The sequence below is a fragment of the Thunnus thynnus genome, chromosome 4 (assembly GCF_963924715.1).
Source record: "Thunnus thynnus chromosome 4, fThuThy2.1, whole genome shotgun sequence".
NCBI lineage: Eukaryota > Metazoa > Chordata > Actinopteri > Scombriformes > Scombridae > Thunnus > Thunnus thynnus.
Genome location: NC_089520.1, coordinates 10,721,230 through 10,744,727, shown reverse-complemented (window position 1 = coordinate 10,744,727; position 23,498 = coordinate 10,721,230). Strand labels below are relative to the sequence as shown.

At 39.8% G+C, this 23,498-nt stretch overlaps 2 protein-coding genes across 6 annotated transcripts in view; one reads left to right on the top strand and one right to left on the bottom strand.

The window, feature by feature from the left end:
• The window catches only part of rap1gapb (RAP1 GTPase activating protein b), a 93,354-nt gene extending 81,672 nt beyond the window's left edge, over positions 1–11,682 (top strand). For 3 of the 5 annotated variants that reach the window (XM_067586571.1, XM_067586572.1, XM_067586575.1), the window contains 13 exons: positions 400–555; positions 743–814; positions 917–1,003; positions 1,360–1,503; positions 3,091–3,222; positions 4,443–4,520; positions 5,540–5,649; positions 6,582–6,698; positions 7,413–7,554; positions 7,995–8,094; positions 8,582–8,691; positions 9,221–9,268; positions 9,981–11,682. In XM_067586571.1, coding sequence (XP_067442672.1) covers positions 400–555; positions 743–814; positions 917–1,003; positions 1,360–1,503; positions 3,091–3,222; positions 4,443–4,520; positions 5,540–5,649; positions 6,582–6,698; positions 7,413–7,554; positions 7,995–8,094; positions 8,582–8,691; positions 9,221–9,229 — 1,257 coding nt within the window. In that variant the 3' untranslated portion in view covers positions 9,230–9,268; positions 9,981–11,682. The remainder of the gene's footprint in view (positions 1–399; positions 556–742; positions 815–916; positions 1,004–1,359; positions 1,504–3,090; positions 3,223–4,442; positions 4,521–5,539; positions 5,650–6,581; positions 6,699–7,412; positions 7,555–7,994; positions 8,095–8,581; positions 8,692–9,220; positions 9,269–9,980) is intronic. The other 2 variants (XM_067586573.1, XM_067586574.1) reach the window with 2 other exon arrangements.
• Positions 11,458–22,130, bottom strand: LOC137181146 (protein-arginine deiminase type-2-like). The gene is made up of 16 exons (XM_067586576.1): positions 21,908–22,130; positions 18,725–18,896; positions 18,176–18,245; positions 17,796–17,857; positions 17,133–17,250; positions 16,784–16,936; positions 16,439–16,626; positions 16,000–16,103; positions 15,710–15,821; positions 14,933–15,040; positions 14,671–14,822; positions 14,347–14,494; positions 14,077–14,170; positions 13,882–13,961; positions 12,815–12,955; positions 11,458–12,660 (listed from the first exon to the last, which is right to left on the bottom strand). The coding sequence occupies exons 1-16, from the start codon at positions 21,997–21,999 to the stop codon at positions 12,427–12,429; spliced, it is 2,028 nt and encodes a 675-aa protein (XP_067442677.1). The 5' UTR covers positions 22,000–22,130; the 3' UTR covers positions 11,458–12,426.
• Between the last annotated feature and the right edge of the window lie 1,368 nt (positions 22,131–23,498).

Below are 23,498 nucleotides of genomic sequence, written 5' to 3'. Positions count from 1 at the left end.
GTCACTAACACTCAGCCATTTGTATTATCATTAACTATTTCTGTTTTACTTTGTGTTGCCTCCACTGGTATTCAGGTTCATTCATGTTCACACCATCAACAGCCTTTGAAAGCTTGGATCTAAATTATTCAAGCATAGTCATGGCTACATTCAAAGTATAGGGACTTTTAACAAAATACCAATGAAGACATGATACAGCACTGGATCAACTTTAACTGGTGTCACAGTAGCAATTCACAAAAACAGTCAGTTAATAGGTGTGTGTATATATTCCCAGTCAATCTTTTAGTGCAAATCCTTGAAGTGATTCTGTGACAGACAGACCTGTGTTTGTGATTCTCTAACTGGTTATTAAAGATGTGTCTGCTCTTGTTAGTTTTGTTTATCTGTGTCATCCAGCTGCAGAGGAAGAGGCACATAGGCAACGACATTGTAGCCATCGTGTTCCAGGAGGAGAACACACCCTTTGTACCAGACATGATCCAGTCCAACTTCCTGCATGCATATGTGGTGGTGCAGGTGGAGAACGCTTGTACAGACAATGTCACCTACAAGGTTGGTTTTGAGGACACGTGCGACCTGTAAAACCCTTTTTGCATTCACTCATTCATTATTCAGGAGCTTGTATTCTTCTGTGTGTCTTTTTTAAAAGTGTCACCAGTGATATGTATCATGTATCACAGTGTGTCTCGCAAAGGGGTTTCATAGCCTCTGGTCATCTGAGCTCTGCTCTCTCCTCCAGATGTCTGTGACAGCGAGGGATGATGTACCTTTCTTTGGGCCTGCTCTGCCTGACCCTGCCATCTTCAAAAAGGTCAGTGGTCACACCAGTGCACAAAGTAAATTCCACTTTACAAGCAGACATCATAAACCTTCCTTCACTCTACATTCTCTTCTCTATGTATGCCTTCCTCAGGGCCCAGAGTTGCGTGAGTTCCTCTTCACCAAGCTCATCAATGCGGAGTACGCCTGCTACAAGGCTGAGAAGTTTGCCAAGCTAGAGGTGAGAAGAGTGTTACAATGCAAACATCGGCATGGAGGTGTGAATACTTGTAGTGTGTGTGTACATGTGTGCACACATAAGCACACACCTGCATAGATGTGCATCCTGCTGGCTGTATTCTTCAAAGGAAGTAATTTCAAGTGACAACATAGATTTATTTCATCTATGCTTTCTCAACCAACCACAAAGCAAATGAGCTCTAGTCCTGATGTTTAACATCCTGATGTGGTGATGTTGTATCATTTTTATCTGTGTTAACCACATGATTTAATTTTAAATCACTAACTAATTTGCATCTGTCAAATTTCAGATAAGTGCCAGTACCCGTGTGAACTGTCTTTGTTGTTTGGTTTCAGGAGCGTACACGTTCAGCCCTGTTGGAGACTCTGTATGAGGAGCTGCACATCAACAGCCAATCCATGATGGGTATGGGTGGAGATGAAGATAAGCTGGAGAACGGAGGCGGAGGAGGAGGAGGAGGCTTCTTTGAATCCTTTAAGGTACAGCTCCATCCCTCATTTGATGAGACGCACTGTTAATCTGCAACTCCACATGCATGAGAGAGAATGGTAATGAGTGGAGAAACTTTTAGGATGCTTTTTTTTCCTCCCCTGTCTCTTGGCTGGGATTCTGGGTATTCACACATGAGAAAACAAAGCATAAAAAATTGTCAGTATCTCAAAGGACCAGTCCTGTGGCATTTGATTCCCTCACTTGGCTTGGACTGCTGAACTCGGTGTGTTTTCACATGATGGTGTGGTTTTGAGACTGGGAAGCATCCTGTTGTGTATGAAGGGCACTGACTGAGAGTGCTCCATCAATGACCATTAGGGGTGGTGGAGCGTAGCCCAGCCGCTGAGGCACAGCAGTGGGAGCTGTGATTGTGTGTGCCTGATGAACGATTTAATGACCCCTCATTAGGGAGCTGATGATGCAGTTTGCATGTCTCCCCATGGGCAAGTGTTCCCTTGCTGTTTTTCCTCTTTTCTCTGAGTCGCTGACTAGTTCTCAGCCATCTTTTCTGTATTTCTCTGCAATGTGAGAGAAATGAATCCACTTTTATCTCAGTCTCTCTGTCTCTCTGTTGTCTCTTTGGATCCATCTGTTTCCCATACCATCCCACAAATCCTCTCTCTCTTTTTCTTTCTACCTGTCGAGAGCTATCGTGCCGCCTCTCCTTCTCTCTTTCACACCTCCACAAATTACATGTGCAAAGATGCCACACGCTCTCTCTCTTTCTCTCTCTCTCTCTCTCCCTGCCTCTGTCAAGCTGTGTAGATTCTGCCGTCCTGCTGTCTCTCCTACTTTCTCTCATAGTCCTGGTCTCCCTTGCTCACGCTGTGTCTCATCTCCCCCTCCCATGACATAAAACCCCACTATAGACTCACCTTTGTTGAATGACGACTCAGTACATAGGAAATGCGGTTTCATCCTCCTACACTTCAAAGCCTACACTCATCTCGACCTTCTGTGAACCTACATTTCTTTCACGCAGTCTCTCCCTCCTGCCTGTTGACCTGCACTGCCCCTAAGTGTTCGAAAATATTCCTGCATACAAACATGTATATGTACATGTGCACACACAAATACAGACACATTAAACACATTTGTGCCCTCATCACGTTTATTCTACAGTGATCACATGTATAAGCTCTTCGAAATAGGTTCAGTATGTAGTCATATTGACAGTATGAGTAGTAGTAGACAAAACTAGACTTTTATTTAAAAATAATTGGCCAAATGGAGCAGTCTATTAAAAAAATTAACATTTCTGACAATGCATAAAATATATCTGCATACGTAATATAATTAGGAACATATTAGTAAATATGTTCCAGTGATTATGACCAAAATTTGTGAAATAACAGTGGGAATAAAACATACACTGTGTGTAATTATTTACTAATATGCACATGTACAGTACATCCGCATTTGAAATGGACTTAATTTGGACTTAATTTGAGCATAGATTCATATATACTGTACGTGTGTGGTATATAATGCCTTGAAATATTGGTCAGTGTGTTGCGTTTCCACATAGTATCAAAGTGGATCCACTGACAGTATCTCCTCGTTTCTCTCTGTAGCGGGTCATCCGCAGCAGAAGCCAGTCTATGGACGCCATGGGCCTCAGTAACAAGAAGTCACACACAGTCTCCACTAGTCACAGTGGCAGCTTTACCCACAATCCCGCAGAGAGCCCCAAAACCCCAGGGATTGTAAGTAACGCAGTTTGGTTCACATATGATGCCAACCCAACACATACATTCATGATACAGTATTTCTACAGTATTTCTACCTTTTTACAGCAGTGGGTAAATACACATACGCACACCTCTAACCCCGGTTCTTTCTTACCAGCAGCATTTTAACACTTTACTTACATCAGTAGTTTAACATCAAAGCGCTCGCTTTCATTCCTGACATTTTAAATTCATTCTTGCTTTGTACTAAAGCAGCTTTCACTGATTACCTTTTTCCATTTACAGCTCATAGAGTTCCTATTAATGACAAGTTTTTTTTTGTTTGGAAAATTAACAGCATAATTCATTCTCAGCATTTCATCCATTCTCATCTGTTGAGAGAATCCTCATCACCCCATAGTGTGACAGTTAAAAATCTAGTATTTAAAAAAAATAGTGTGTCCATTGTGGAATGAATTCAACAATTTCCTTCCTCAGTACAAGGTGATTGTTTGTGAGCCCCGGTTTAGTCTCTGTCCTGGGTCTTGAAGTGAGCTCAGTGTAGCAGCTGTTTGACTACCCAGACTCCCTCCCTCCTTAATGTGCTTTTGTCATGACTGCACCCTCCTGTAAATGTTATAACTTCTCTACGCAGTCGTGTATATGTGCATGTGTCGCTGTAGTATATGCATGGCACAAGCCACAAATATAAGAAGCTCACTGTCCTGTTTGTATTTCTTTCAAAGGTGGGGTTGATTATGTTTCAACTCAGTTCATTTGCAGTGTGGAATTTGGTTATTGACGATATTTTGAATTAGAATTAAATTAACCCCAATTCTGAAAGAATTAAAGTTTTCTAAAAGCTACCCATTTGGATTGTGTCCTCTTTGCCCTTTTGTTACTTCTGAATGCATCACTAAACCGACCTGTATCCTTCAGGGCAGAAACTGCTGACATGCCTGCTACCTCGGTGGCCCTCTTACTGCTGTCATCTACTGCTGTGCCCTCCTGTGTCGAACCCCAGGCTGCTTTTGCTCCAAAAAGCTTCTCACTGTTATTTTAATATCATGTGTCCTCTATTAAGTCATGCTGTGAGCTCCTTTTTAAGCTCTTTTGCACCGTGTTGTTGAAATTCTGTGTGTTGTGCGCATGAGATCTTATGATGTATTCTTTTCTTTTCTTTACCCCTCCTGCTTTTTCAATCTATCATCTCTTTTCTCTCTCTGCTTCCCCTGCCCTGCCTTGTTGGTCCTAAGTCATTGCTTGTCCCAGGGAAAAGTCCCAGTAAATATGGACGGCGAGGCAGTGCCATAGGGATAGGAACCATAGAAGAGGTTCATGTATATTTTCTCCCTTCTTGTTTACTATTTTTTTGTCTCTGGTCTTGACTTTTCTAATGTCTTTTTATCATGTGAGTGTACAATTAGTAGTTTTTAGAGTCAAATGTGCCTGCTCAATGTTTTAGTTCCTGTGGCTGTGAGAGATTTTCTGATATGTAGGTTTAATAAATTATGCCATTTGCTTAGTTATAGTTTTAATTATAATTTCATCCATTTCATTGATTCATACAGTGACTAAACCCCCTTGCATTCATGTATTATGACAGAGGGAATGATTTATCATGGACTGAGAGATGCTATAGCTCATTTACTTTGGCCTAAATCCTTCCTGTATTGTAAATACTTTTTTTTTACAGTTAGATGATTTCATTTTTAATGATTCCTGTTTTCTTGTTTCATGTTATGCTTTCCATGGCAGCAGATCTCAGGGCCTCATGCATGAATTCCTTCACTTCATTTGACTTTTAAAGTTGTTATCAAACACTTTGAGATAAAAGCAATAACGTCAGTAAAGAAAATGGTGCGCAGACTCCCACTTATGTTCTTATACATAGTAACTCATGATGAATCATACCGCATCTTAAATTAGAAGTGTGTACCAGACATTTTGAAATTTGAACAAGTAAACTCTTCAATCTGACCTCAATACTTAAATCATAACTAAATAGAAAAGCCAGCAGAAGGCTTTCTAAAGGGAAAAAAGGGTGCTAAAGCCTGATATAAAAGTTAAAATAAAAGAATTAATCTGAAAAACTATCTTAACTTGTGTGTTAATATAAAATAAATTCCTGTCTGAAGCCCACTGCATCATGGATTTGTAAAACATGTTGCCAAATGTGTCATTACATCATCAGTCCATCAGTTCATAATTTCTTCACAGTACATATATTTTACATGTAGATACTTCCAGTAGCCTACCTTGTCATGTACTGTATTTCATTTCTACTGTGGTTGTGAAACGGTTACACTGTCCCCATAGTGTGTCTGACTTTCCTCTCCCTACCTGCTGTCAGTCATTGATAATTCCTGGAAAAAGCCCAACCAGGAAAAAGTCTGGGCCCTTCAGCTCCCGTCGCAGCAGCGCCATTGGCATCGAGAACATCCAGGAGGTCCAAGAGAGGAGGTGAGAGGACGGAGCAGAGCTGATAAGCAGGGAGTGGGTAGTGAGGAGAGAGTAGTGTTGCAACAGATGGAAACAAGGACATTAAAATGAGGAATTCAGCTAATGGAAGATACACTGTGGAAGATACAGGCTCTTGTTGGATAGCTGTGTTGATCAAGAAAGGGGATTATCAATGATTTACGCTATTTGTTGTACTTTGGTGTTTCTTGAATTACAGAACTATTAAGATGATTTCTGGGTTGTAACAACTGAACAGGAGCTTCATAGCAACCAAAATCACCTAATGGATTATGCTTAATACTAATTACTTACTTATATGAGGCTTAAATCCATGGAATATTACTGTCTCTGGATGTAGGAGATAGGAGCCGTCAGACCAGATAGACAGATGCTTTCTTGAACAATGGTTTGCTATATAGAACAGACTTTTCTGTTTAATACCAGTGATTTTTCTGCAGATATTTACCACCCTAGACCATTTTCTGTTAGACAGTGAGAGAAGCATACTAACAGGTAAACGTGAATGTAAGAACTGATTCATTAAAAGATCTATCAACATGAAACTTGACCAGCTTCCTCAAAGTAGATGCTGCTGGGTTTTTTCATAGATCATGTAAGTATTGCTGTCAAAGGTTAACTTATTGTCTACTGTAGTACCAAAGTACTCATAAGACTCTGCGATTTCTCCCTCTTGGCCAGTAATCACATTGTTGCCTGAGGTGTAGTGGTGACAGCTAAAATCAAAGAACACTTTCTTGGTTTTTGTCACATTTAGTTCTAAAAGGTCAACTAAAATGTCAATAGTCAAGTCTCAGGTTGTGGATTGTGGCACTTTAAGACCACTTTTTCTGATCAGGTAATGTGAATGTGTTGTAACATTAACTTACAGTATTTTGATGTCTCAATCTCCATCCCAATCTCCGTCCCTGAAGCCGGGAGGTGTCACCCAGCACCCAGAGGTTACCGGACAGCAGCCTCTTGTCACAGGAAAACAAATCAGACAACTCCTCCAATCATAGTTCTCCAGAGTTTGCTGCTACTAAGAACAGGTGACTATTATTTAAATATATGATCTTATCTTATACAATATAATATTCCTGCAAATTGGGAAGTTATTTGTGGTGGTTGATGCCTTAGATGTGTGGGGTTGCATTTGTATACATTGAAAAAACTGATTATCTCCTCGAGCATCCACCTTCATAGCCTAGTTTCTAATGCTTTCTAGCATTTGTAATGCAACATGCTAAAGCATTTACATGTCCCATTTCAAAATGTCCCTTTCTGGTTATTTTTTCTCAAATTATTTTCCAAATGTAGCTTGTTAGTTTGTCGTCTCTCATTTTACAGACATTACCCATATGACAGGTTTGATTTAAATGTCTAGTTTAGATGAAAGGGTAGAATACATTTTTGACTTTGTATTTACATCATGCATAAACATGGGGATTGTGCAATGCATAATGTTGTTAAGTAATGTTCTCAGTCATAATTAAGTCAGTGCACGCTTAATCTTTAGAAGATTAGGTACATGCATATACCTGAGTTAATCTGAGACAAGATATCTGACACAGATGCAAACACACCTCTGTCTACTATCTGAGGGGAACAGATGCGGAACAAAGATGCTGAATTAATTTGACTCTTGAAATGAAAAATAATAAACACAAAAATGGAAGAAAGACGATTGTGATCATGCTGCCCAAATAAATTCAATGTAAGGGAAACACAGGCATTTGTGCGGTCAGAGTGACCCAGGTGTGTAGTTTGGCGATGTGTTGCAGGGCGCCGTCCATCCCCGAGGCTCAGGACCTTTCCCGCTCCTCCTCCAACGCCAGCAGCTTTGCCAGCGTTGTGGAGGAGCACGAGAACGAGCATGAGGCCGAGGAGGAGTACGACACTGGACTGGTGGGTAGAGAGTGATAACACATCATTAAAGTGCATGTCTCTTCCCTAATCCAAAACAGCAGGCAACCTCTCCCAGTTGATGACATGTTTATATTAACATTTGTTTAACTAATTTTATTTGTTTTTTTCTTTGTTGTTCGCTGTTACCTGAACAGCTGAAAGGATGTGAGATGGTTTGATGGATTTCACCACATCCCAGTAATGACAGGTTTCAAAATGTATTGCATAGAAATGCATATTACTAGGTCCATGTGTTTCTTTCGCCATTTTGTATTCAAAAACAAAAGGAAAAAAAGTAAATGCATATACAGCCGCAGAGTAGAGCTATGATTCTGATTATGTTCCCTGTCAGACACCAAATTGCTTGTTCTTGTTGTTGGTATCTTGTATTGTTGGTAAAAAAAGGAAATATTTCTAACTTCCTTTTACCACTCCTGCAGGAAAGTGTATCCTCTGTTACACCACTGAAGAGAGACTCATTTGGGTACAGCTCTGGGGTGGAGGACAGTGCGTGCAGTACCAGCCAGGGAGGTTTTTCAGGTGAGTTAAATAGAAGAAGAGGAAAGGGCTCCTCATATTACTAGGCCAGTGATAGCCTGAAGGTGTGGGAAGCAGGCAAGTTACTAAAAGGTCGACTGTTTCACACATCCAGAGTATCTGGGGGAAAATCTAGATGAGGCATATTTAAGAATAACACTCTCTGCTTCCTGAGCAATTAATATTTGAGTGCCCTTCAGTGATGAGTGCACCAGTCCAGCTCAGTGCCAGCAACAGAAGGCCTGCGAAAAAAGAGCTCTGACTCTTCTTAAATGAGTGAAGTTCACTATGCCTAAAAATTACAACGTTATCTATGATTCCCACACAACTTCTGTTATGCTGCACTTTTTTTTTCTGTCACTAATGATTCACCCTGAACCATTAATCTTTTGGATGCTGGGGTATCCTTTTTTTGGCTAGAACAGCTGGCAGCATTATGTGCTTGAGTTTATTAACCATGACAGCAACACATCTGTCGCCTCCCTCCCAGCAGCTTCTCGTCCTCAGCAGCAACCTGACGGAGTGAAGGCGTCAGAGCCAAAAGCGACAGACAGCCGGCCCAAGACAGAGCGCCCCCCGCAGGAGCACAAGTTCTCAGCGGTGAGACAAAGTGCTTGGCGTCAGTCATTAGGTGACACTCAGATGGTGTCGTTGCATGTGGAGATTTTACAACGTCACTCGAATGAGTGTTCCCTCTGATGTAGTACTCAATTATCTTATTGAGATTCAAAGTTCATTGTTTCCTCAGGGTCCGTTTAGTAGCTTTTCTGGGGCTTTCGATCCTGTCACATGATAGTAGATGTTCACATTACCATTGTTTCTGAGCACTCTAAAATCATCTTTTTAAAACAACATGGATGAAGATGTCAAAAGCTTCAAAACAGTTACTAAATGGATCTTGAGGTGAGATTGTCTGGTCAATAACCAATAAGTAATAATAATATATAATAATCAAAGTTTGATTAACAATGAAAGTATTCAGCAGAAAGACCACAAATTCATCGGTTCCCGTTTCATAGGTGTGAGGATTTGCTGCTTGGTCTATTTGATATATCTGGTTGTTATGGGTACTCTTTTATTGCATATGTTGATATTAACGATGTCATCATCTCTCCTTGTGTGTATGCAGAACTGTTAGCCACGCCCCACTGATCACTACATCGACATCCATTTTCAGGTTGGACATAACGTTGATATGTTAATTAAAGTATAGGTTCGCAATTTTTCAAGTCTGGCCTAAAACAATAGTCAGGTGCTTAAATGAACATTGACACGTTTTTCTTGCTGTAATCATTCCTCCTGTTCATACTGGCCACTACGAGACCCCTTCATGATGCAATTTAAATGTAACTGATGGGGGACAAAATCCCCAGCCCTCCGTCTGTGCAAAAATGTATTTAAGAGTTTATTTGAAGCTAATATGAGGCTTCAGCTGTCCAACTTAGTCAAATCAAGTCAATATCTTTCAAAGTTACCAATTTTTTAGTGCCATATTATGCAGCTGAACAGGAAAATACTGTCCGTCGAGACACAAAAAGAGGGACTGTTTAACTAAAACGACTGGAACTGTGGAAGATTTTTTATTTGACAAGCTCCTTATATTATCTTCAGATAAAGTTTTAAATACATTTTTGCTCAAAACTTAGGGATCTTCTAATGGTCAATATAAATGGGAGGAATCATGACAGCAAGCAAAACCTGACTATTGTTTTAAGACAAACTTGAAAAATTGTGAGCGTATCCTTTAATGACAGCACGACTGCAAAGATATCTTTCTTTATCTTTTTTAAGCTGTTTTCCTCTCTCTCCTCATCTTTTTACCCTTCACTCACTTTCTCTTCTTTTATGTTCATCTGTGTATCTCTCCCATTTCCCTTTCTCTGTCTCAGCTTTCCCTCAAGAGGCATATCTTGCCAAAAACGAGCCAAGGGCATGTGAACTCAAACACAGACGCAGAACAGGAGCAGGAGTTAGAAGCCAGATGAAGAGACTGACTGATCTTCCTTTGTATGTTTGGCATGGATCTGCTGCCTGTCATGACAGACACCTCGCTCCATGGACATGTACCTATAGCCTCCATTCCAGCTCCATCTGGCACCCTTCTTGAAAGCTCAAGGCAAAGGAAAAGAGACCTCCGCACCCACGCAGCATCACTACTGACTGTCATCTGTCAGCTGGTTTAACAGAATAACTCTGCCTGCCTGCTCATTCTTCAGGCCAGTAAGCTCCAAAACCTTGTTTGCCCTCTTTTAAAGATCAGGATTTGAATGAAGGTTTAATCTTGTGACTGAAAGCACGATGAAAGAAACCAATCAAACCATTTAGCTTGTGAAACAGTGGGTCTGCAGAGAGGAGAGTTGTACTAGAGAGGAAAATGGTTTATTTTTTAATGTCAACCTCACATCCCACTGTGATATTGTACATGGGTCCAACTTTGATGTGCTGAGTGTGTGTTTGTGTGGCTGTCTGTCGGGCCATGTTTTTGTGTTTAATTAATGATCTATTCTTCTGAGTATTCTGCAGTGGATATTTGTCGTGTTTTACGACAGCTTCCGTACATTTGTCACGTTTTTGATGGAGGGCATTTCTTTGATGCGGTTGTTGGTGGCTGTAATAGCATCAATCACCTTCCTCTTAGGTGAGTGAGGGATGAAATATACTACAAAAAATGTATCTGCAATTTTTAAATTCAAATTCTAATTGTACAACAGTAAATCTGTAGATAAAAAAATACATATTTTAACATAACTGTTGATGCTATATGGTTATAGTAAAAAGCAGAATTACTGTAATGCCCCAACCAGCAACATGCATCCTCAATCCACAATTCAAGGTACTGCTGTTTAGAACTTTGTCTCCAAAATGCTCTTTGTCATGCACCACTTGTTGATTTGATGTCTGTGTACAGGTGTGTATACAAGGATACTGTGCATGGTGTAAATCTGCTTGCAAAAAAAAAACTCTCCTCTGTACACTGGTGCCATGCTTGACATAGAGGTGTTGTCCCTGTGATTTGTGTTTTATTGAAAACCAGCCATAATCTCCAGATGCAGTGCACATTGCTGATAGAGAGCCAAAAACCAGTTTCCTACTTCATTTGTAAAGTGTAATATACATATGTGACCTAAGCACTACATTTTCAGAGTTATACCGAAATGGTGACCTTTTGAAAAACCTGATTTGTCGCTGAATATGAATTACACTGTGACTCGTCTTGAAGTTGCCTTTATCATGATTGTGTCACGTGAGCTGCTGTGAAGGAGGGTCATATTTAAAGTCTTTGCGTTGCCAGCTGGCTTGAATGTAAAACAAGGTAGACATGTATTTATTTGTACATATCTGCTGCAGCGAATGGTGATAATGTGTTGACTGCTGACCACAGTAAACCTGAGTCTGAAACAGCTCACCTTTCCTGAGTGGAGAGGCTTTTCCCTATCTTCAGTTTGTTATGAAGGAAAGAACTGACACAAGGATTTTTTTTTTTTGTTATTTCAGTGATGAGAGTGAAGCAGACATGATATTTATTGTCTAAGGTGAATTCATGATAGCATTTACAGTATGTGAAATTACATCAGATTTGAAGACACTGGACCAAATGCAAAACACAGCCTGTTAATGTATACATATAGCTACAAATCACTCAGAACAAATTAAAATATTCAGCATTTGACTCTACTGGAAAATGGCTTAGTTCACTTTTTAGTTCATAATGACACATTTGTGTATTACAGCCTTTTGAAGTCAATATTATGAATTGAAGGACATGATTTCAAATGATTTTCCTCTGGGCTGGAAATGCTTGAGTAGATGGATTACGCCCTCTTGTGGCTTTGTATTATTATTGCACATCACTATGTGGTTCCATTCATCTAACTGTGCTTGCACTGTACGCCAATGGCCGATCCAAACCACAACAGATTGGGAGCGAATCTTCTATGTGCTCAATTCAAATGATTGTATTTCTGTTCTTGTCTGCTTAAGCCCTTGTTCAAAATATTTGTTTGTAAATATTGCTTTACATCCTTTTTTTGTAAATAAAGCCAACAAAAAGGTTTAATAAAGATGAAGATACAAACAATATATCAAAACACTGCAGTTATGTTTCCTTAATAAATGTTGATTGTTACTTATTGCAAATACTTTGGTATGAAATTAGGCATACATTATTTGGAAAAAAAGTGGCACTTATTGCAAAATGATTGAGGTAATGTAAGGCTTTGACAAAAAAAATCCCTCTTCAAACATAATCATTCCTATGAAATAGGTTTTCCAAAACAATTTTTGAAAATAAAGCCCTCTATCTGCCTCTCTAACCAATCTCCATACAGTTTTCATTCACATCTCCAGATTCCACCACTTGAAGTCAAATGGTTCCCTGCGGACATTGGAGCCACAATGGACCTCTCCCATCCGTTTGTGGTAAGAGGCGAAGTCGTCAATGAATGTGCACGTGAGGCCTAGGCCTTCCATCAGTGAGCACATCTCAGCCTCCAGGGCACAACGTCCATTCACCTTGGGGCCGAAGGGCTTCGGGATGCCAAGGTTTTTCCCCAAGACAATCATGTTCACCTGGAAACGTGACGGATCATGTGAAAACCACAAGTGCTATCAGCTCCTAGAGTTACTTACATCTTGTTAACTGATGAGTGCTTTAATGCCTCTAAAATGGAAACAAGCTTTGGAAAATTAGCCAAGTCATATGCCAGTTTACTGGCAAACCTACCATGTCAGGGTAGTAAGCCACTGCTCTGTACTCGTCCTTCATTTCCTCCATCAACTTGAAGAGGATTGGCAGGTCGATGATGTCCTCATCATCCAGGCCCAGCTCTCTCTTCAGTACATCCCTGTTCCAGTCGATGCAGCACTGAGAGAGAGTAACCAGTAAAAAAGACACCATGCATTGTTTATGTAAACAAATGTGCTGGTAGCATGCAGAAGAATGGACCACAATAAACTGTTTTATTTTAAAGATAATTACTTCTTTGATTTTCACTTGGAGGTCATGCTCCAGTACTCAAATTCATTTTGTTTAAGCTACTTTGACTTCAAACAAAAAAAGACACTATGTGACCAAAAGTATATGGACACCCCTGCTAATTGTGAAGTGCAAACAACAACAGCTCATTGTAAAGCGATAGGCCACACAAGCTCATAAAATGAGGCTGCCAAGTGCTGAAGCATGTAGCAAGTAAAAATGGTTTGTTCTCATCCACTACCAAGTACCAACCTACTTCAGGAAGCAACATCAGTGCAATAACAGTTTGTCAGGAGCTCCATGACATGGGTTTCCACAGCAAAGCAGAGGCACACAAGAATAAAATCACTATGTCCAATGCCAAGTGTCATCTGGGATGATGTAAAGCAAGGCTTTCTGATGGACAAGTCTGGGTTTAGCTGATGCCAGTGCTGTCTGAATGCATAGTGTCAACTGTTAAGATTGGTGGAGAAGGAATAATGATGTGGGCTGTTTTTGGGTTGTTTGGGTTAAGTCCCTTAGTTCCAAAGGGTAACCTTAATGCTACAGTATATCATATTATATAACACGACAGTGTAATTCCGACTTTGTGGCGACAGGTTAGCCTGTCTAGCCTTTACTTTTTAAGATGCACACCACATAACCGCAACATCATACCCTTCTCTCTACTCATGTTTCCAGTCTCTCCTAAAAACATAAAGGGAAAATACTGCAGATAACAGCTGCAGTAGGCTGCAAGAATTTATGTTATGATTTTCACAGATTAAACTAGTCTATCAACTTTTTGATATGTCTCATCGTATAATGTGACTCACCTGTACGTAGTTATTTTCAGCTTGCAAACTTTCATTACTAAGTATCTCATCCAAAGTGACTGGTTCTTCATCTCTCCGACCTTTTTTAAAAGTATGGTAGAAGTATTGTAGAAGTGAGTGTCAGGAGTTTTATTATGAATTTGTTCATTACACATTGTAGATTTGCCACAGATAAATTGCTGAAGACAGGCTTACCCTCAAACATTTTGGCTTGTCCGTGACCATCGTTCTGTAAGTCTCTGAATAGTTTGTAGCCAGCGTCTGGGCTAGCCAGCAGCAGCCGGAAGCCCTGTGAACAGATACACAAGAGACAAAGATAACACTGGCTGTTTCATATCCTGAGAGTTTATGCAATCCCACTGTGTAGGTTACAGCATTTCAGTATGGGCTAGTAACAGCTAAAGGCTTCCTGTTCCACCTGTATTCTCCCTATTTCTATTTGTCTATTTAAGAGGAAACATTTACCTTTCTGTCAGGTGCAGGAACAAAAGACATGAATTCATCTATGTGGCCGACAACAAGCCAGTCAGAAAATAAGGCAATGGGCTCCTGAACCTTCTGGGCCCACAGGAAGTCTTGAACTACTTTGGTCATGTTCCGTCCTTTAGTTGCCCTTAAAGAAAGACAAATATGTCGGTTTGTATGACAAAAGTCTTCTGTCACATGTTCTGTTTACTGTGCCATCCTACAACAAGGAACTGGATTTATTAATCATTTGCAAAGCAATGACTGAATAACTCATATTCTTAATAAGTAAGGGGCTTATCTCTGAATCTGTTGCAAACTCACGTAGGAAAGGCCACTCCAATGATAATTCTGCCCAGGGGATAGTTTTTCCCGTTCACAGTGACGGGAGGACTGACCTCCAGATTACCGAATGAGTCCAGACCGCTCACATCCTTTCTCTGGGCCACCCTTGTCACATATCCAAAGTCGGGTCCCTGAAGACATGAATTTGGTTGAGATAAAACTCAAAAAGCTTTTCCATTTCCAAAAGCATTATATATCTCCAAACATTAGATTTAAAGAGAAATCTGAATCCGTCACTCACCAGTAGCTCTTTATATGGAAAGTCCTTGAGTCCTCTATCTCGAGGGGAATCCAGAACAACAGGGAACCGGTGGTGTGGTGCGTCGATATAACCAAACTCCAGCTCGTCCTAGAAAATTGTAGAATTAAATACTTTTTCTTTCATTCAGAGGATTTAACATATTTTTTCAGTTTTTGCCTAAATGTTTTATGTGAATTTGACAAATTTTTCTAAGTTTCACTTCTCTTTCTTGTGACGACGCGGTTGTGAAAGATCCCTCTGACATAATTATGAATATAATTACAGTTACCAGATAAACTTGGTGGTGTGACTTGTCATATTTCCAGTTCCTGTTTCTTTTTCTAAGACGTGTCTATCTTTCTATGAGGAAGACATAATACTTCATAGTAATTCTTTCTAATTTTTTTGGTATCATCATGCAATTATTGTGAAACACAACCACATACTGACTGTAGCTGCTGTCAGATAAACCTTTCATGACTTGGCTTATTGGTTTGGTTGGATTCGCAGGCACTCTCAAAGACTTCTGCAATTTTCTGTTGTGGTTCCAGTAATATTTGCTCATGTTTTCACATGATTAGAAGCTCTCAGTGAGACACACAAAGACTCCTATGACTTAAACTCCATTTAAAAAGAAATAAAAAGTAATCCCAATGAGGAGCTTCCCAAAAACAGAAAAGGTGAGAATGAGGAGCAAACATCAAATGATTGTTTATCACAGGTAAAGCTAAGCTCCACATGAAAGTGTGACACGAAGCTTGCGTTTAGTTTCCTTGCCTGCATCCAGCGATCTCCTCTGTTCATGTCCTCGTCGCAAATGTTAAGTTTGTACCCACTCCTGGCTACAAGGTTTCTCATTCCTTTCAGGAATTGATCGTTGTCAGATGTCCTGAGAAGGCAACCACAGACAGAGAAGTGATTCTCATTAAGAAATCTTTTGCAAAATGCAAATTCATGAGTATGAGTCAAAATTAAGGGGAGTGTGCTGTTGAAATAGCAGCTCTCTAACATCCTATTGACACATCTATTGTCATCATTATCTTAATTATTCACCAGTCAGCTTTTACCTGCAAACAAACACCTCTAGAGGCTTGAGGGTGTTGGGTGTCATGATCCAGGGTGCCACTCTGAACATAACTTTGTCTGTGTAAATAGGCGTCTCTGGAAGTCCCTGTCAAAACAAGAGAGACGCTGCTGAGCTTCATGTCTGTTTACACTGAATCTGCGTTTGATCACTTAAATATAATAAGACACCAAATTAATTTAAAGAGATTTTGTTATTTCCAAGTAGTGACACAGACACAGCAATTGACCTTTGCTTATTTAGAAGCAAATTGACTTATAAAAATCTATCTAGTTAAGTTATATTATTGATATGCATGAAAGTTCATTCTGGGCCTCTCAGCATAGTTTAACATAAAATATTGAATAGAAATGAGATTAAACTGTAAAACCCTGTAAAAATAAAGATGTGTAAAATGGTGGATGCCATGTTGCAGGTCTTACTGTAGAGATGGGCTCTAACAGACTGAGGTTGATGCTGATGAGCCCGTCGAAATCTTTGTCAGGAAACCTGAGGCCCTCCACATAAAAGTTCATCTCTCCTACACCTCCAACGTAAGGCACTTCCTGGGACAAGGAGTCACTGCTCAGCACCAGTGGATAGTCTTTCACAAATTGGTTGTATAGCATATCTGCCAAATTAAGAAAAGCGTAAACAAGGTTAATTAAAGGCATTTGCTTTGGGGAAAAAAAGTGATTAAAACAGCACAAAGCCTTAAATAACCAACTGAATTACTTGCATGTTACATCATCTGTTTTGGGGCTTTCTCCGCCCTAATCTTTACTCACACAGGACATTATTCCCCACTTCAGAGGATCTGGCCCTGAAGACTCTGACACTCTCTGCATCTCCCTGAGAGATGTGCATTGTGAGCTTGTAGCCCTCTGGGAGCTTGGCAGGGCCTCTGGTCCGCAGCACCATGACAGACATGTCCTTCAGATCTGAACATCCACAAAGAGTCATCGGTTTATCAAACCGACCTCACACATCACCACTTTAATCCGGTGACTAATATGAGCAAATATGAGTGACCTTTTGATGCCGATAACAGTTATAAAAGTTAATGATACAGAGGGAAGAAAGACTGGAGTAAGAGTATTCACTAGTGAACAAGAAGCTGTATTGATTCTCTTTTACCTGACACTCTGGAGATGCAGTCCTGCTCTGTGTCTGGCTTCTTTCCATCAGACTGCTCTGAGTCACAGTTGACCAAAACCATGGCTCCATGCCCATTAGGACCCCATTTCCAGGACCCCTAACAAGTTTTCAATAAACACGATACCCCTCCCCCACATTATGATTCAAGTTTTTATCTACAGGTACATGTAAATGAATTAGATTGACAGTTCCCTTGAAAATCTAAACGCAAAAAGTTTAATAAAAAGTGTAGAGTTTAGACTTGCACACACCAAACTGCTGAAACACAAATATTGCAAAAGCACAGTTTAGGTATTGGAGCAACACATTTATAGTAATATCAACAGACAGACAAACGGAAGATAAATCAAGATGACAAACTAGGTGAAGTGAAAATTTCAACCACAGAGCAAGGCAAACCTCAGCTACTGACTACAGCCTTATAAGGCTTGTAAAGAGAAATTATCTCACACACAGTGTGCAACATGACAAGCATAAAAACCTTTAAAATAATTCATACACAGCATAAAATCTGCTCCATAAATATAATCCAGGTTGTTGTACACAGCATGTTATTTATTGTCTATCAGAAAGTGAAAAGAAGAAAAAATATCTCCTTCATTAGGTGTCACACTTTGCGCTGCCGTCTAAAACTGAGCTCACCTTATTGGGGTTGTTCTTCTCCACAAAACCGTCTCTGTCTGCATCCACATCCAGAGAGATCTCTGTGAGACAGACATACAAATATTCCAGATATTGTCTCATAACACAATACAATTATTGTTTTTTAAAAAGGCTGTTTAAATACATTTATATTTCACAAATCTGAACATCACCATGTACATGAGTCAACTGGATATCCAAAATAAAGACCATTACAGCTTATATATGAGTCATGTTCAGATTACGATGTGCACTTAAACACACCACTAACGCTGACAGAAGAACAAATCAGAGTTAAAGATGAAACTAATAGTTTGTACATATCTCTTATATATTTTTCTTTGGTAAAATGCATCTTGTTTTATTATGTTTTCACATACCAAGTGCAGTCAGGTGCAGGACTGCTCTCCCCAGAACATCTTTATTCTTCCCATAGTACTGGATTGACAGCTTATAAAGTAAAGGCACAAGTCATTTATACACACAACATTATTATTTTTGGTACCACTTTTATCGCAAAGTCTTAGAGGAGCATGACTGAATGCTGTACATTACAAAGCTCTTGAGTCCTGTTCAGTATGTAATATCTCCTCTTATCTGAAAAGTGATAAATGAATCATCAAAATAACAAAAGGTACACATGCTGCAGGGAGGGTGAGAGGACTTTGGCCACTCTAATTATAAAATTGATTTATCCAATGACTGCAGACAATTGAGTTAAAACAAGAAAGTCACAGATTTTTATTGTAGCGGTTTGCTTTCAGGTTCTGCAACTTACTCATATTTAATATCTGAAATGCAGATATTTTACTTTATTTTAAAGTACTTTATTATTTTTTATTATTTCATCTGAATTATAAATAATGATGATCATTTACATGACTACAGTTTTCACACAAACTTGAATCATGTTCCTGAGTTTGCCTTACCTTGTTATCATTTTCATGCTGGCTGGCACGGCTCATGCTGATGAGTAGCACTGAGTTCCCATTGAGAGGGATGGGAGAGAGGTGGGATGTTTCATGGGACGGTGGGCTGATGCTGTACTGAACATCAGCAGTGCACTTCACAGAGAAGAACTTGGACCCGGGAGGGGCACTCCTGAGAATCAGAAAAATAACATATTTTGATGCATGTCTGAGCTGTTTACACAACACAGGCCTAGTGTATTAAACATAAAGAGCATGTCTAAGAGCAGATATTTTTTCCTATACAAGTAAAGAAGAGCATTGACTGTAATGGGAAAAAATACAATATGTTATACTTAGAAGTATAAGAAGCCTACTCTTGATTCAGGTGTTTTAGCCAATTATAGACCTATATCTAACCTTGCATTTCTATCTAAGATCCTTGAGAAAGCAGTCTCTAATCAGCTATGTGACTTTCTACATAACAATAGTTTATTTGAGGATTTTCAGTCAAGATTTAGAGCGCATCATAGCACAGAGACAGCACTGGTGAAAGTCACAAATGACCCCCTAACTGCATCGGACAAAGGATTTGTCTCTATACTTGTCCTGTTAGATTTTAGTGCCGCATTCGACACAATTGACCATCAAATCCTTTTGCAGAGACTGGAACATTTAATTGGCATTAAAGGAACTGCATTAAGCTTAAGTCCTATTTATCAGACCGATTTCAGTTTGTACATGTTAATGATGAATCCTCCGTGAAGGCAAGGGTTAGACATGGAGTTCCACAAGGTTCTGTACTTGGACCAATTCTATTCACCTTGTATATGCTTCCTTTAGGTAATATTATTAGGAAACACTCCATAAATGTTCATTGTTATGCAGATGACACCCAATTATATTTATCAATGAAGCCAGATGAACCCAATCAATTAAACAAACTCCAAGCATGCCTTAACGACATAAAGACCTGGATGACCTGCAATTTTCTACTACTAAATTCAGATAAAACTGAAGTTACCTTGCTTGGCCCTAAACTCCTTAGAAACACATTATCTAATGATATAGCTACTCTGGAGTTATCTTTGATCAGGATATGTCCTTTAACTCCCACATAAATCAAATTTCAAAGACTGCCTTTTTTCACTTACGTAATATCGCAAAAATCAGGCACATCCTGTCCCTAAAAGATGCAGAAAAACTAGTCCACGCATTTGTTACTTCTAGGCTGGATTATTGCAGTTCTTTATTATCACGCTGCTCTAATAAGTCTGTAAAGACTCTCCAGCTGGTCCAAAATGCAGCTGCACGATTGACTAAAACTAGAAAAAGAGATCACATTTCTCCCATTTTAGCTTCGCTACATTGGCTTCCTGTAAAATCTAGAATAGAATTTAAAATACTTCTCCTAACTTACAAAGCCCTTAATGGTCAGGCACCATCATATCTTAAAGAGCTCATAATACCGTATTATCCCACTAGAGCACTGCGCTCCCAGAATGCAGGCCTACTGGTGGTCCCTACAGTCTTTAAAAGTAGAATGGGAGGCAGAGCCTTCAGCTATCAGGCTCCTCTTCTATGGAACCATCTACCAGATTCGGTCCGGGGTGCAGACACCCTCTCTATGTTTAAGAGTAGGCTTAAAACTTTCCTTTTTGATAAAGCTTATAGTTAGGGCCGACCAGGCTCGCCTTGGATCAGCCCTTAGTTATGCTGCTATAGGCCTAGACTGCTGGGGGACTTCCCATGATGCACTGAGCTCCTCTCTCCTCCTCCTCCTCTCCATCTGTATGCATTCATGTAACATCAATGCATGTCAATAACTTTGCTTCTTCCCCGGAGTTTTTTGTGCTTTCTCATCTCACCAGAAACCCTGGATTCTGGGCCGAGCCTTCGCGGTCCTTCACAGTCCTGATGGCATCCTTCCCTGGCTATTGATACTTATACTTATTGTTGTTGTTATGATTGTTGTTCTTCTGTCCCCCCTCCCCCTTTCCCTCTCTATTTCTCTCTCTCAACCCAACCGGTCAAAGCAGATGGCCGCCCACCAAGAGCCGGGGTCTGCTTGAGGTTTCTACCCGTCGCCAAGTGCTTGCTCATGGGGGAATTGTTGGGTCTCTGTAAATTAAAGAGTACGGTCTTGACCTGCTCTATGTGAAAAGTGCCTTGAGATGACTTTTGTTGTGATATGGCGCTATATAAATAAAAATTGATTGATTGATTGAATGATTATTCTGATACTTTGCTACGTACACTAAACTTTGATGATGTTTTATAATCTGATTTATGGTGAAACTACTTTGCAGATAACAGGCCAGTCAACACGTGAAATACGTAGTATATTAACATTTCGACAAAACGTATCATATCAACATTTCTACAAAACGTAGCCTATTATATCAACATTACCAAAATACGTATCATCTCAACATTTCTAAAGTGGCGTAGTTCACATGTGATCTATATGAGTTGATCTTTCCTATATAGGAGGAAGAGGGCCAGGTTGATGGATAGTAAGTTTCTTGGCAGCAAGTTGGAAATCAGCAGAGAACTCGGTTCGAGACCACTTCGAAACCGAAACCAATGTCCGCTTCCCGTTTCAACCGACAAAAGCGGGTGTTTTTACCGAGACGTCAGGACATTTGCAGCCGTTTTTCTGGCGAGAAAACCGTTTTTTTTCAGTGAGACATCGGCCGTTTTCATTTTATTATTTATTTTAATTTTAACCCAAATCATGAACCCTAATCAAGTGGTCTTTGTGCCTAAACTTAACCAGACCTTAACCACAGAGTTTTCACACCATAAAACATCTATTCAACGGGTAGAAATGTTAATATGCTACGTTTGTAGAAATGTTGATATGATACGTAATTCACGTGTTAAAACGTATTCAGCGTTTCTGTGGTTTGCAGAAACATTCAATGCCAACGTTTTCTTCTGGCGACTGTTGTATGCTGTACAGATTGTAAAGCCCCCTGAGGCAAATTTGTGATATTGGGCTATATAAATAAAAATTGAATATATTATACTATTCTATATATTTATATACTATACTAGAATAGAATAGGATATTTCCAGAACCCAATATTTTTTCCATAAAGACCCAGTTTTAACAGAAGAGATCGGAATAAAGCAAAATAGCATATGTATCTTTGTGTGTGTGTCGCTGTATATAAGAGCAGGTTGAACATATGCTCCTACCTGTGCAGCTTCACCTTCAGTTCGTAGCCGACAACGCATACAACTTGTTTAGGTTTGTCATAATCTACTCTCAGAGTCCGGGAGTGCATCATTGCGCAGTCAGTCAGAGTGGTACAAACGCCGTACAGCTGATCCGTTACCAGCACAAGTGGAGAAGAAGACTAGTCTTGCATACAGACTAGTCTGAGAGCAACAGGTGATTATGAGGGCTGCAGGCTGGAGATTTTAAACCTCTGGGTTCTGGGCGGTGTTTGTTCAGAGAGGGTTGAGATATTTCCTGGGACGGTGGGCTGACGCAGTACTGAACATTAGTAGTGCAGAAAAATAGCATATTCTGATGCATGTGTGGGCTGTTTACACAACACAGGCGTACTGTATTGCCATTTACGGGACTACAGTATGTTTTCACACGAACTTGAATCATGTTCCTGAGTTTTTTTTCCATTTATGAGCAGTTGTTTCCTGGAGCTGGTTATGACCTATACGTTAGCACATATTCATCAAGAAATATGACTAATTGTTTTATCGTCAGCATATAAGGCTGTCCACTTCTGTCCTACTTTACCTTGTTATCATTTTCATACTGGCTGGCACGGCACATACAGATGAGTAGCACTGAGTTTCCATTGAGAGGGATGGGAGAGAGGTGGGATGTTTCCTGGGACGGTGGGCTGATGCAGTACTGAACATTAGCAGTGCACTTCACAGAGAAGAACTTGGACCCGGGAGGGGCACTCCTGAGAATCAGAAAAATAGCATATTCCAATGCATGTCTGGGCTGTTTACACAACACAGGCCTACTGTATTAAACATAAAGAGCATGTCTAAGAGCAGATATTTGTTCCTATACAAGTAAGGAAGAGCATTGACTGTGATGGGAAAAAATACAATATGTTATACTTATTCTGATACTTTGCTACGTACACTATACTTTGATGATGTTTTATAATCTGATTTATGGTGAAACTACTTTGCAGATAACAGGCCAGTCGCATCTGTCCGTTGAAAGGATAATGACAGACTGTGTGTGTCTATAGAGTTAGGAAAAGGAGTTCAACTGACCTGTCCGTTGAGAGAACAATAAAGAACTGTGAGTGGAGACATAACTGAAGAAGAAGCTGACTGTATCTATCTGCTGAGAGTATAATGGACTGCTCAGAGCATAACTTTATACTTTACCTAAGACAGCTCTCTGTATCTGTTGCTGATATTGTACCTGCTTGCAGATGTATTAACCAAAAAAGACATCCTGGTTTGTGAGTCTTTGTTACAGAAACTGCCACCACACTTCCGAATGAATATAAGCCACAAGCTCATATTTTGTAACAGATGGAAAACCAAAGTAGCAGCTGTAGTCATGTTTAAGTTATTCAGTCTATATTCTTTATTGGTTGGAGCAGAGCAGAGCAGGGGGAAAAAATGCTTTGAAGACATACTGTTGGTTTTATTAAAATGAAAATTAGGATGGTGAAGATGTAAAAACTGTCAAGACAGAATAAAGACCGAGATTAGCTGGTGGGAGAATTGCCCTCATGTTTCAGTTTCAGTTCAATCATTAACTGAAAGGAGCCTCCAGGAAATACAATGGGCC